This window comes from Sinohyriopsis cumingii, chromosome 10, assembly GCF_028554795.1.
Source record: "Sinohyriopsis cumingii isolate HCF-2022 chromosome 10, ASM2855479v2, whole genome shotgun sequence".
NCBI lineage: Eukaryota > Metazoa > Mollusca > Bivalvia > Unionida > Unionidae > Sinohyriopsis > Sinohyriopsis cumingii.
This window is the reverse complement of record NC_142970.1, coordinates 73,987,398-74,002,436: the sequence shown is the minus strand read 5'-3', so window position 1 is coordinate 74,002,436 and position 15,039 is coordinate 73,987,398. Positions and strand designations below refer to the sequence as shown.

The 15,039-nt window shown below is 32.4% G+C and overlaps 2 protein-coding genes across 2 annotated transcripts in view; one reads left to right on the top strand and one right to left on the bottom strand.

Annotated features, from left to right (window-relative positions):
• The window catches only part of LOC149790393 (dynein axonemal heavy chain 7-like), a 184,759-nt gene extending 178,875 nt beyond the window's left edge, over window positions 1-5,884 (top strand). The window contains exons 67-70 of the mRNA XM_089972442.1: window positions 52-204; window positions 2,611-2,788; window positions 3,022-3,125; window positions 3,677-5,884. Of these exons, the coding sequence (XP_089828568.1) occupies window positions 52-204; window positions 2,611-2,788; window positions 3,022-3,125; window positions 3,677-3,883 (642 nt within the window). The 3' untranslated portion in view covers window positions 3,884-5,884. The remainder of the gene's footprint in view (window positions 1-51; window positions 205-2,610; window positions 2,789-3,021; window positions 3,126-3,676) is intronic.
• The window catches only part of LOC149790392 (integrator complex subunit 9-like), a 61,946-nt gene continuing 52,718 nt past the window's right edge, over window positions 5,812-15,039 (bottom strand). The window contains exons 18-21 of the mRNA XM_089972443.1: window positions 11,813-11,911; window positions 9,513-9,629; window positions 9,106-9,162; window positions 5,812-8,067 (exon numbers count right to left, since the gene is read on the bottom strand). Coding sequence (XP_089828569.1) covers window positions 7,948-8,067; window positions 9,106-9,162; window positions 9,513-9,629; window positions 11,813-11,911 — 393 coding nt within the window. The 3' untranslated portion in view covers window positions 5,812-7,947. The remainder of the gene's footprint in view (window positions 8,068-9,105; window positions 9,163-9,512; window positions 9,630-11,812; window positions 11,912-15,039) is intronic.

The following is a 15,039-nucleotide window of genomic DNA, read 5'->3' as shown; positions in this document are numbered from 1 at the left end:
ATTAAAACTTGCATGAATTAAATAACTGAAAATTGACTCCCTTCTCATTAGGGCCTAGTGGTGATGTCCTCTGACCTGGAAGAGGTGGTGCTGAGCATCCTGAAAGGAAAGATCCCAGGAATGTGGATGAAGAAATCATATCCCTCACTAAAACCGCTTGGAAGCTACGTCAATGACTTCCTGGCCAGACTTAAGTTCTTACAGGTAATTTGAGGTCCAATCTTGTACTGTATTTATTAGTGTTTATTACAACTCCAAATGAATTCTGACTTGCTAATAACATGAATTTATTTTAACACAAGTCATTTCCTTTTGACTCTGAGATACTATACTGGTAAACTGTAATTACACCTCTTCCACCAAATGCATTGTTCTGATGTAATATGATGTCATTAAATCCATTTTCATCTTCTCCCCTTTAGAAGTGTTCTCATGCTGTGCTGTCTGGTATGACATTGCTTCAGACAACAGCAAAACTGATGGCTTTAGCACTATACACTTCTCTTAGATCTGGGACCAGCAACAGATTATGTGATGTCAGATCCAAGTTCATGGCATGAACAGTAGGAAATGAATTACAAGTGTTACGTGTTTAGGCTCTTACAAAAGTATTAAGAAAAGAGTGAAGACAACAAGCTTTGTAAAATTTAACAATTAATTTATTTCCCTAGAAAAACAAGTTCAAAATGAGCAATAGAACTTACGGTTTTACGAATCAAATCCAAAAATAATCCAAGAGTTAAAAAATAGAAATCCTAGAAATGAAAAGTTCTAATGAAACTGAGTTCAGATCCCAATGAAATCCAAAATGGAAGGCAATGACATATGTTGTGGTCAGCATCGTACTGATGTGTCAACACTTTTTTGTTGAATCACAGAATATAATATTCCAGTTTGAATTCTGTATAAATTTCAATAAATGTTCTTTTCCAAGAATTAGTTTAGAACACTAGTATTTCCAGGGAAAAGAATCACTTTTCTTTAAAATAAAATAATTAGCCCAAAAACTGGTCACAACATAAAACACCTGGACATCTCCAGTGTTAAGGCAAGTATGACTATTATTTCTCAAAACACCAACAATAAATCTAGCCACAATGCAAAACAGATGCCTGGATGTGGGTTAATCCTTTGGAAAAACCAGAGTTTGTAACAATTGCTACATGTTATTTGTCACGTACTCCAAGTATAGCCTTGATTGCACTTTATGAATCTTATTCTGAGAACGAATTTTTAAAAAGGTTGTTTACTACAAACTATTACTCGATATGAATCAAGGTCAGGAACTAATTCAGCATTAGATAAAATGTTTCTATAAAAATGTTTAAGTCAAAAAATTTTAAAAATTAGTCAGAACTGAACTCTATTCCAGTAATAAAGTTACATTACAATAGCAAGTAATGGAATATGAAAAAAATAATAACAAACAAACAGTTACATTAAATCAAATATAAATTAAATCAAATAAATATAACACAAGCAAATATAGCTTTAAGAAAAAGTTGTATTATAATGTAAATGAAATCATTAAATTATGAATTTTATGAATGGGAAATTTTTAAAATTTATATACTCGAGTCAGTAGTTTCACTTTTTCTGGATTTGTATGAGCAAATCACATTTCTAAAGGATGTGCAATATTACTGGGTTGTCAGATTTAAAGTTTTAGAAGGCTTTCATTGTGGAAAGGGAATCCATAAAGATAATGTATAGTGCCAACACAAACAAATAATTTGGTAGTCATGCAGAATCACATTATAGTTGGTTTTGATTAGCCTTAATCAAGATTCAGTACAATAATTCAAGAAATAATGATTACACAATTTTTTACTTAAATTTGATGCAATATATGACCATAATGGTAGTTTAAGTGGGGCTGTGGTATATCGAGGGGATTTATAGTGAGGGATGACTGTAATACTGTTAAGAGAAACCTGTCTGTAAAGGACATTAACAAAACCACAAAACTGTCCTTTATAGAAGTAAATACATAAATATAATTTAAAAAGGGGGTTCATAAATGTTGTATGTAGCATGTGTCCGCACAGTCAAGGACACCTGTGCACCCATTGTTGATTTTGGAACATTAGTTTTGAGCCTAGCAGCTACATTGCTAAAGTCAATGATGTTACAAAGTTTTATTTAGGATTCCTGCTTCCACAGATCAGAGAGTTTCTGATATGTTACAAATGTTAAAATAAGACATATTACCAAGAAATTCCACAACTAAATTCTCCAAACATGTTTTGGCAATCCACAGTATTAAGATAACGTTGAACAGAGTTTATTGCCTTTAAGGAAACAACGAAGATGTGTTGAATATATGTAAAAACAAGAATTGTATAGCTTAGTTAGCAAGGACAAATAAATACAAAATCATAACATTTTAATACCACTTAAATACTAAATATTATCAGAAACGTCCATTTTTAAGTTACATGGGATCCTTTAAAAATTTTTAACATCGTGGAGCTTACCATTAACATCCAAAAGACTATGTCAAATGCCAACATCTAGTGTTACGGTGTGCGTGATATCCGCAGCTAGTGTCCTTAATATGGATGTTCCTCCTATGACAGGTTCTGCGGTAACTTTGTATTCTCATTTCAGGATTGGTACGATCAGGGTCCCCCACCACAGTTCTGGTTGTCTGGCTTCTACTTCACCCAGGCCTTCTTGACTGGTGCACAGCAGAATTATGCCAGAAAATTCACGATCCCCATTGATCTTCTGGGTTTTGATTACGAGATTATGGAAGACAAGGAATATGACCAACCACCAGAAGATGGTGAGTAATAAGAATTGTGAAGTGTTCTTGTGGAATTATGTCAGGCTGCAAACAGACAATAACTTTGTACCAAAATTACTAATAAATATGTTGCCCATGAAAATGAGTCACATGTTTGTAAATTCAGTTGTCTTTCTAAATTCATGAAAACGTTGGGTATTTTTTTAATGATTTTGTGATTTACAGTCTGTAAAATAAAACCAGTATGATGATTTCTCTTTCTTTCTAAACAGGTGTCATTGTTTATGGATTGTTTACGGATGGTGCTCGTTGGGATAGAAAGACGAAAGTGCTGGCCGAGTCCCATCCTAAAGTACTGTATGACAGCATGCCAAAGGTGATTTTGTAAATTTATTCTCAGCTTTATTATAAACCTCAAAAGAACTAATTTAATGCATGTTTCTGTTTTTTTGAGGAAATTAATTTTCATTTAAGCAGTTGCCATGTGAACACATTTTGTACCAACCACACATTGTAAAAATACACAGACTCTAATCTTAATAAATGAAACGTGTGTGGAGGGTGACATTGTACAAAAATATTTACCCTTAGTACAAATGACCTTTGTAAATAAGCCTACCCATGATTCAAAGTTGTTCCTGACAGAACATGCATATTTCTAATGAATGTCATGTGGACAACAATTCAATAGTAAATTACTCTCCAAAGTGCATCACATATAAGTCTTTTAAACTAGAAATGTATTATTTGAACTCACTGCCAACATCACTGTACTTGAAAACTGGCCTAAGTTCACAAATTGTATGGACAGACAAGGGTAACTATATGCTATGCCCTCACCACATTTATGGTGGGGCGTCAAGACAGTAAATTTTGAGTGAATTAGCCTTACGTATAACATGGATTTAAATCTTAATTCATTTCCAGATTTGGCTGAAACCATTGAAGAGATCTGACATTCCAAAGAAGCCAGTGTATGATTGTCCAGTTTACAAGACCAGTGAGAGGCGTGGTGTTCTCTCAACTACTGGTCACTCCACCAACTACGTCATCGGAATGATGATCCCTTCCGACAAGCCCCAGGACCACTGGGTGCAGAGAGGTGTGGCTTTCCTATGCCAGCTTGACAGTTAAACTTATTAGAAAGCAAAGAGAAGCCTTAATTTTGAGACATTGACAGCCCTGTCAAGCTGAATAGATGTCAATTTCTGTCATCTATTACATCTTTTGTTATTATTAAAAACTTTTGATTTGTATTTCAGACCAGGTTTTATTTTAAACTGGCTGATTGCAACAAGGCGATTTCTGTTGACATTTTTTTAAAGAGAAAAATATATGAAATAATTTGGATTTTTCTTTTAGGAAAATCAAAATTTGAATATTTCTTTGCAGGAGAAATGGAATACACTTATAAGAGTTAATGATTTTGCTCTGAATGTTAGGTTTTGAGTTCAAACTAGGAAAACTTCACATGCTTGTATATTGAACAAGTGTGGAAATCAGTGGGTCACATCTGTCCTTTGCAAAGGACTATCAGTTTGTATATGGTTTTAATACACGTGTGCAGAATTACTGATCATTGCAAATAATAATATGACAACTTAGATGTAAAAGGCATTTATAACATATTAACATATCAGTATTTATTCTTTGATATAAGCTGTGCATTGTAATATTGGTTTTTATGAAACTTTATTTTTATAAAGATTTTTGTTTTGTTCTTCTGGGCAAGCGTTCATATGCCTGCTCTATGTTCCCCAATTATCATCTCTAAGCTTTATTCATATTTCCAGTGATAAAATTACATCTCTTCCCCATTTGTTTTGCTTTTTGTATATAATTTAGTTCTCAGGTTGTTTATATGTCTGATTTTTGATACAGTGGATAACTTAATATTCATAAAGTTTGCATATAACAGTGTCTGCTGCATGAAAATATAAAAAATTAATGATCAAAACATTTGTTAAGAAGTAGTACCTTAAAGTTCAATTCTTTCTCCTGACAAAGAGTATTTACTAAGTTTTGTTCATCAAAATTATTATTAATGTAATCTGAATTTACTATACAATATATTCTGATTGGTTTTTAAATATATTAAACATAATGATTACGTAAATATCAGACAGCTTCATTTTAGCTGGAATTCTTATGTTGTCCCTAACTTTTTTTAAAACTAAACCTTTATATCTGCCATTAAGCTGATGCAGATCTTTGCATGATTTCCTTCATTGCCTGAATGCTACATGTACTTCTAAGTTTAATTTTTTTAAAGGTGAAGAGCACCAAAAGCCTATAAAAAGGTACACATAAAGTATGAATACCAACAATTTCTTAGAAATTGACCTGTGATAGAATTTACCCAATTTTTGCCTAATCCTTTTAATTTTATGTTATTTTGTTGCATATATATTCATGTCTTCTTTGTAAATAATTTTGTATATAAGAGTAGTTTTATTTTGTCAATCAGAATTTCAATGACAAATTTTAGTTTGAAAACATTATCATTACAGTGTCTGTGATAAAATCCGTCCATTACATGAACTGTTCATGTATGTCTGGGTAGATAGGTATATATACATATGTATACAATTTTGCAGTAATTTCTTTTTTGAGTGATAGGTTTTAATTTTGCTTTGTACTTATTTACAAGTATTTAACTGCTGAAGAATTGGAACAGCTGGAAACAAAGAACCAAAGCTATGACCAGACATTGTGCCTTGAAAATGTATTGATTTTTTAATCATTTATTTAAGTTTAATATCTACAATAAAAACATGGACCTGTTGCAGAAAAGGAATTTGTCACATGGTGGACTTGTTGCAGAAACTGAATATTTCTCTTGGACGTGAGAGAACCTGTTGATTCCAGGATTTTTGTTTGTATTTGAAAGTTTTTTAAAGAATGAACCACTATCTGACTGAAATAATTTCCCTTATCATTAACAGAGAGAAATATTTACTTCAGCACCAGTTATCCATCATCTTACAGTAGAACTAGAAAAACTTAAGATCCTTGGATTAAGTAGAATTACAGAAAGAATATGGAGAAAATGAACCAGAACATTCTGTCCAGATTTAAACGGACTGTGTGATATTTTTTATTTGGTATATCTATTTCAATAAAAATTTACAAATATTTTGTACTTTTATTTCAATTCAATTTATATATTGCCTTTCTTCTGTGGAAACTGGCAGATATCCTGGGCCATGTTCATCACATAGATCAGGACTTGATGGAGTACATTGCTGCATGGTCTCTATATAAGTAAGATAGCACTAAGGAATTGGACTCAGTGGACTTGTTGCTGAAATTTTTTATTTTTATAAGACACGAGAGTTAGTAAAATTCCAAGATTCTGTAGTTGGAAATTTTTTGAGATTTTTCCAACAAGTTACCCATCATGCATGAACCAATCGTTAAGCAATTAACCAGTATAACCTGGATTATACAAAATATAAGCACTGTCAGAAATGACAAGATTAAACTAATCATATTTTCCTTTGTGAAGTGTTTTACTTGTCCATTAACAGGTAAACTAAAAAAAACTAAATGCTTATATTGAAAAACTAAATAATTCAGACAAGCTAAAATAATTTCTTAAGACAACACCTTCAGTTCACATGTTTCAAATAAAATGAGAATTACATTCATGTGTATGCCCATTGTATTTTGTGGCCTGCTGTAAAGCATCCAATATTTGGCAAATGTATTTTAAATGAATGATGGTCCAATGAAATTTAAGTGCATGACACAGGCATTGTGTATATGTTTTAAAAAAAGGTTCATTTTTGTCATTAAAACTGATGGTCATGTTGAAAAGTGCTTGAATCTGAGACGGATTGACAAAAGTTCTTGAAAAAGCTCATTAGTCCTTGAAAACTACTTAAATTTCAAAACATTTCATTGGAAAGTGATCAATTACTGATATAAACCATATGAAAGAAATGAAAATACAATTTAAAGTTAGAAACTTGATCTCATGGGAATTGTACTTTCTTGGGTTGCTTACATATATAATCAAACTTTAGCTGAGTCGCTAATATGCTTGCTAGTAACCAGCTTAATTTGGAATTATAACCTTTTAAGATATTTACATGATGCAGTGATAAAGAGGCATTTAAAGCTAATAAAGAATGTTAAATATTCTGTGATGGGAAACATTTTCAATTACAATGAAATGCAGCCAAGCCATAAAGATGTATCATAACGGATAGTTCTTCATCCAGAGTTCAACTATTCACATGAATAGCAACACAACTTGTAATACAGCTAGGCCATAAAGATGTATCATAAGGGATAGTTCTTCATCCAGAGTTCAACTTTTCACATGAATAGCAACACAACTTGTAATACAGCTAGGCCATAAAGTTCAACTGTCACATGAGAAGCAACTCAGTTTGAAATGTAGCTTGGCCAACAAGTTGTATCCTACAGGGAGTCTTTTGTCCAGAGTTTAAAAAATCTTTTTATCCTTGATACTTAACTCCAATGAAATGTGCATTTTTCTTCCTTCAAAAGCCATAACATTTACGATACCCATCCAGCATAAATATTCACCGTCTCTGGTTGATGTATGCAAAGAATATTGTACAATCATATACCTTTCTCGAGATGAATAAATGAAGCTTTATGAAAAAGTCAACCTTGTATTGACTGATGCATAAGGCAATCAAGATGACAAGTTTGCTAGTTCATAAAACTTAATTTTCATTGAAAAAAAACATCTTTAATTGCTTCATTACATGATTTTGTACAAAACAATGAAATATATTTTGTTTTAAAATAGTGAATTGACATTTCTGCTGCATGACATAATGAATTTAATGTTATATTTCCCCAAAACAATTAATTATATCATAACAATATAATATGATGAATTATCACAAATCATATGATATCATCCAGTGAAAACATCTCATGGAAATTATGTAGTAATTATTAGTGTAACATGAAAGCATGATTCTTGCAAACCAATGGAAATGTATTTCTCATCGATTATCTGACTTCAGTAAGAAATTTGAAACTTTTAATGTTATTATTGTAACTATTTGTCATGGAAATAATTTTTCTGGTACTGTCCAACTTCTATAAGAAGTCATGCAAAAACTCTGTTGTTTTCAGGCTGTCATTCTTCAAAAAGCTGTTTGTTTTCAAGCTGTCATTCTTCAAAAAGCAGTTTGTTTTTGCACTGCTTGTCACTATAATTTTTGTAAACATTTCAACAAAGTGTCTCTCAGTTTAATTCGTACAGTTTCATCCCCACCACACATGATGTGAGTCGAGCCTGACTCAATCTGAATAAGTGTGTCATCGTTTGGCTGAAATTGATAAACAATAATAATAATCCTTAGTTTTCTGATCAGCTATAATAAATTTCAGTCCTTAGAGAAATAAATAATCATTAGTTCTTTGATAAATGATAATAATAATCCTTATTCCTTAGATAATAATAATAATAATAATAATTAGTCTTTAGAAAATAAAAATAGTCCTCAGTCCTTAGATAATAATAATACTGAGTTCTTAGATATAAAAAAAATAATCCCAAATCCTCAGATAAACAATTATACTAATCCTTAGTCATTAGATAAACAATAATAGTAAACCTTAATCCTTACATAAGCAATAATGATCCTTAATCCTTAAATAAACAATAATCCTAATCCATAGTCCTTAAAGTAACAAGAATAATAATTCTTAACTCTTTGTATGTTTCTCTATAAAAACAATATCTGATGAAATCTTGAGACTTGTTCTCTCTCTCTCTCTCTCTCTCTCATATTTCACATTTCCTCATACTATAACCTTCAGGAGGTCAGTATGCAACTAGTCCAGTTCACCACCTCAGAAAACATGCAGATTAAAAATCTTGCATTCTGACTTAACTCTCACTTGAATAGATGGTGATAAGAAATACCAGTGTGCAGTGCCCAAAGTAAAGGCAACAACATGCACCTTAAAAAAGCCCTACGAAACGTGATACTAACTTTTGTCAAAGCATTTTTGTTTTATGGATGAGCTTAAAATTCACAGACTTTTCTGTTTTTACCAGTATAACAAATTATTCATCACATAACATTAATTATCATAAATGTTTTAGCTGTCTATTGAAAAATGAAGTATTTTTAAGAATTAAGCAGGCTCATGAGGTATAGTGAGAGGCTGTGGTGCGTAATTAAGCAGGTTCATGAGGTACAGTGAGAAGCTGTGCTGCATAATTAAGCAGGCTTATGAGGTACAGTGAGAGGATGTGCTGTGTAATTAAGCAGGCTCATGAGGTATAGTGAGAGGCTGTGCTGCGTAATCAAGCAGGCTCATGAGGTATAGTGAGAGGCTGTGCTGTGTATATGACATACCAAATGAATTATTGATCCATCACCACTTTCTTCCACTTTAATATCGGTGATTCCTTGCTGCAATGGTGAAAAGAAAATTATGGATAATCTGTATACAGTGAGATTTGTTAAAGCTTTCAGACACTTACCTCTGTATTACCATCTTGTTAATTTTATCATCGGATTAACCTCTAAAAAAATAATCTTCGAACTGAGCAATTTGCTATATTTTCAAAATGCATTTAATCACTGACTTGTATCATTACAGTGTAAGTGTATAACTGCACTTTATATGAAGTTGTTCTAATTTGATAATGCAGAAATTTGGAAACAAATGCTCAGTAGCACAAATAGTAAACATACAAAAACTATATATATATGAACCATCAAAAAAGCAATCAAGTAGGTTACAATGATATAACTTTTACCTCAGTTAAAGAATCTACAAACATCCTGATGTTTAAAGTCCCCCAGATATAGGACTTTGCTCGTACAATACTGCCATCTGATTCTCTCTTAACCCCTTTCCCCTGTTTTTTAAGAGGCTGTAACAAAGTAAGAATGTATTATAACAAATTGATCATATTTTCATTCAAAGATGAAAGTTATCATGCTGATAAATTATAGCTAATGATGACAATATTTTATGAACCTCACAAAACCCGATATATTTCATGCATGGCATGATGAATTACTTTGTATATTACCCACAGACTTGATATATTTCACATATGGAATGATGGATTAACTTGTATACTACTCTCAGACCTGATATATTTCATGCTTGGCATGATGAATTACCTTGTATACTACTCGCAGACTTGATATATTTCACATATGGAATGATTGATTAACCTGTACACTGCTCTCAGACCTGATATATTTCATGCTTGGCATGATGAATTACCTTGTATACTACTCTCAGACTTGATATATTTCACATATGGAATGATGGATTAACCTGTACACTGCTCTCAGACCTGATATATTTCATGCTTGGCATGATGGATTTACCTTGTACACTACTCTCAGACTTGATATATTTCATGTACAGCAGGATGAATTACCTTGTTTACTACTCACATACTTGATATATGTCACTATGGCATGATGAATTACCTTGTACACTACTGTCAAACTTGATATATGTCATTATGGCATGATGTATTACCTTGCATATTACTCTCAGACTTGATATATTTCATGTATGACATGATGGATTACCTTGTGCACTACTCTCAGACTTGATATATTTCATGTATGGTATATGATGATTACCTTGCACATTACTCACAGACTTGATATATTTCATGTATGACATGATGGATTACCTTGTACACTACTCTCAGACTTGATATATTTCATGTATGGCATGATGAATTACCTTGCATATTACTCTCAGACTTGATATATTTCATGTAAGACATGATGGATTACCTTGTACACTACTCTCAGACTTGATATATTTCATGTACAGCAGGATGAATTACCTCATTTACTACTCACATACTTGATATATGTCATTATGTCATGATGAATTACATTACATATTACTCTCAGACTTGGTATATTTCATGTATGACATGATGGATTACCTTGTACACTACTCTCAGACAATATATTTCATGTATGGCATGATGAATTACCTTGTACACTATTCTCAGACCTGATATACAACATTATGGCATGATACATAATACTGGTATAACTAATACACATCTGGCTGTGTGTTTATGCTTCTACTAATACTGGATATATTTCATGTGCACAATGAATTACCATCTCCTCCTACCAGTAATACTGTTAAATCTCAGAGCATATTCTGCTATAAATAATAGTAAATCTCAAAGACTGTTTTTCTACTGCTACACTGTCTAAATAATAGTAAATCTCATGCTGCTACATTGTTTAAATAATAGTAAATCTCAAAGACTGTTTCTGTACTACCAGACTGTCTAAATAACAGTAAATCTCATGCTGCTACACTGTCTAAATAATAGTAAATCTCATGCTTCTACACTATCTAAATAATAGTATATCTCAAAGACTGTTTCTGGACTGCTAGACTGTCTAAATAACAGTAAATCTCATGCTGCTACACTGTCTAAATAATAGTATATTTCAAAGACTGTTTTTAGACTGCTACACTGTCTAAATAACAGTAAATCTCAAGGACTGTTTGAATGCTGCTACACTGTCTAAATAGTAGTAAATCTCATGCTGCTACACTAACTAAACAATATTAAATCTCAAAGACTATTTCTGTACTGCTAGACTGTCTAAATAACTATTACCATGCCTCTACACTGCCTAAATAATAGTAAATCTCAAAGACTGTTTTTGTGATGCTACACTGTCTAAATAATAGTACATCCAAAGGAGTGTTATTGTTATGCTACACTGTCTAAATATGAGTGAATCTCAGGGACTTTTTTATGATGCTACTGTGTCTAATATTTGATACATTTCAGGTAACAATTACTCTTTATACTGCCATGACCACAATTTATTTACAGTGTTTACTTGCTATCCCTACTTTTCAAACTTTTGACAAGTAAAAACTACAAAGAACAACATTGACATTTGTGATCAATTTGAAGTATAAAAAACTTCATATTTTAAGCCATAAAAAACTGACTCTGAGCAAAAACAATTGGCACAAATCACAACAACAAAGAAGGAAAAAATTGTGACAGTCTCCGTAACAAGATCACAGAAAACTTGATACCTCTAGTGTGTATTTGTTGTCCTTGACAACTAATGACCCTGTTAACATGGTAATTGCTGCTCCTGGCTTGACTTCTACAGGGTCTAGTGTTGAAGCAAGCTACAAAAGTAGAAAAACAACAGTTTAAATCTTAATAATTTTCACACAAACTCATCCCAGGTTTACATTTTGAGTTCTGCCAGGAAATGCTGTCAGCTGAAAGATTGCACAGATGACTTTAATCATTTTCAGTTGATTTTGCTTAAATCCTACTTTTCTCGTCATGATGACAACCCATTCTTGCAAGTGATTTTTTCATGATTCCCACATGAAGACGAAATTCCCAATTCTCCCTCTAGTGTTTTCATAACGGGGATTTTTAATTTTCAACAGGGACAGGTTTTATAACAAAACAATATAAACAGACTTCTGGGGTTTCAAAAAAACTTGTGCAATACCATATATACTCACGTATAAGCCCGTTCGCATATAAGCCAACCCCCAAACTGAACAGGTATACACACTAAAAAGTGCATGATCTGCGTATCAGCCAACCTACAACTCCGAGACATCTCAAGATGCATGAGGTAAGTTCTAAATGCATTTATTTAGGCAAACTTATATTTTAAAACAATTACACATATACTTATCTCGAGGTTGTTGTGCATGATTATTAAAAAGAAATGGTATAAACATGTTTGAAAAGTAATTTATTTAATTTTCTGTTTTCTTATTGTTTCTGTCTAATTTAGATTTGTATATAATCTGATCGAACAATGGCAAGAATTTAGCAATCGCGAGTTGCTGTAACACTACCTCTCCCTTTTGACTTGATTATGGTTTGTTTATGCATTATTGCATAGAACATTTTATATCAGTGAAATGGTAATTATGTTTTTACTTTGCTTTGAAATTGTAAATACCTAACTCATTAAAATGTAATCCCAGTGTGACAACACAATGAACAAACAATACGGTTCGATTCAACACTCACAATTAGGCTACTGAACATGTTTACATAATGGTGCCACTGCATGTACAATGTAGGCTTGATTACGTGCTGAATTAAGTACATCCTTTGGAGTCGAATCATGAGCACCATTGCACTAAACTTTAATGATATCTCCAAAATACAATAATAAAGTTTCAGAAATAATGCTTCGAAAATTATGCTAATACTTTAAAAGATGAGTTGTAGTTTGCTTTGATGTAAGCAACCTTACACTATGCCTGTCAACTTTCATGCCGGGAGGGGAAAAAACCTCCCATTTCTGGGGTTGCTCCACGCTTCCCTACTGATTTCATATCTTTCGATTTTTCCAGAGAACTCCTGATTATTACATTATGTCTTTGATTTTCATTTCTTCTAAACAAGAAAAGTCCTACATGTTCTGTTGTATCACCTGTGAATTATTGTTGTGACAAAAGAATTACTTTACTATAAATAATTTACTTCTTCACTAAATAGAATGTTAAGTTCAAACATTATTCACGTAAAAAAAAATATTTTTTACCTCTTCAATTATAATATATAAAAAAAACAAGAACAAAACAAAATAAACCACAACAATAAAATTGTCCACAATTAATTTCAATCCCAAGAATGATTGATACGAATGCTTTAACTCCATATGTTGTAGCGCCATTCCCACAAAAGAAAATTAGAGACGTGAACACCTGGCATTTTTATACCATATATACCAATGTTAATTACCATCAATAAATTAAAAGAAGGAATGAAAATACATACCACACAGCAAATGTGTCCTCAAAAAACTAATTCAGAATACATGTTTTATAATAAACAATACTAAATGCTTTACGAGTTGACAATAAGGGAATAAAGTCGGATATACAATGAGGGGAAAATAGTTGCCACATGTACAGTACCATGAGACTGGCTTTTTTGGTACCTTTATTTAATCAAAATTGGGAATCCTTTATTTGCCAATCAATTGCTGCTGCTTGCATAACACACAATAGTGTAGAACGTGGTTTCTTTAAGTTATGACGGAGGGCCAATCATTTTCACAAAATAGTTACATGGATAAGGATTAACTTTTAATTAGTCGTGCTGGCTTTCTTGCTTGTTTATTTAAGACTAATCTTTAGCTATTGTGCAGTTTGACCACAGCTGATCAGAATATGAAAATAGGGCATTCCTTGTGGAAAATAGGGCATGTAACAGGGAGAAACGGTAAGTCTTTTTTCGTGCATATTGGACCAGGAAGAGCGATCAATATTTAGTGAAAACAAGACTTTAAAAATGCCACGAAAAACCTCCCAATTTTTGGTCACAATCTCCGTTTTTTATATTCAGTCTCCCTACTTGGCTTTTGAAAAGTTCATAGGTATGCCTTACACCCTGTTTTACAAAACTATGGTAATTGTGCTAATATTACGGAATAAAAGGCAATTATACATCAATGTATTGGTATAGTTACTGGTCAAAATTCCCTCTTATCACAAGCCAGTTTCAGGGTTTTAATGATTAACTGGCCTGTACTGCTGTTGCAAAACAAAAGACAAATTCGCCGACTATCAACACAGGAGATGCTGAAATATCAAGCTTTCCATTGTGTGGAAAGTTATGATGTTTGTTCAGCTAAAACACAAAATTACAATTGATTCATGTTGATCTTCATTGATCTATATGAGAATTTTAGCCTTTATTATTACCACTCTTCATGAACATGTAAGTTATGATGGTTATGTGCCTTGTACAATTAAACATGCATACCTTTTTAAAAATATTACCTCAATTTGTAGGATCATTTATATCAATAAAAATGAGTAACTCGTGCATGTATGATTCAACATAAATGAAACAGCTATTAACTCATTTGGCCCCAGAGGTTTTTGTCGTTTTCTCCTGAAATGTGCGTAGGAAAGACATTGGGGGGGGCTATTTCTGAATACATCGTAATACATTGGCTTTCAACAGATTTTCCATGAGACTAATGCCTAGTTGTATTAGAAACATCATTTTCCATTGGTTATTTTGCTTGCGCATGAGCAGAAGGGTAAATTTTTTATTTTTTTTGGCTTAACAGACCCATCATTTTCATATGGAGACCGCAATTTATTCCAAATGCCCACCTTATCCTAGTTTTTGCAAAGAATCACATGTCTGTGTGCAGTTAAAACTGGTCTGCCTTAGATGTGAGGTCAAAAGGTCTAAAATCCAGACACAAAATCGCATTCCATCCTCGAGCCAATTTTGGGTGAGAAAAAAAACGGGTCCAAAA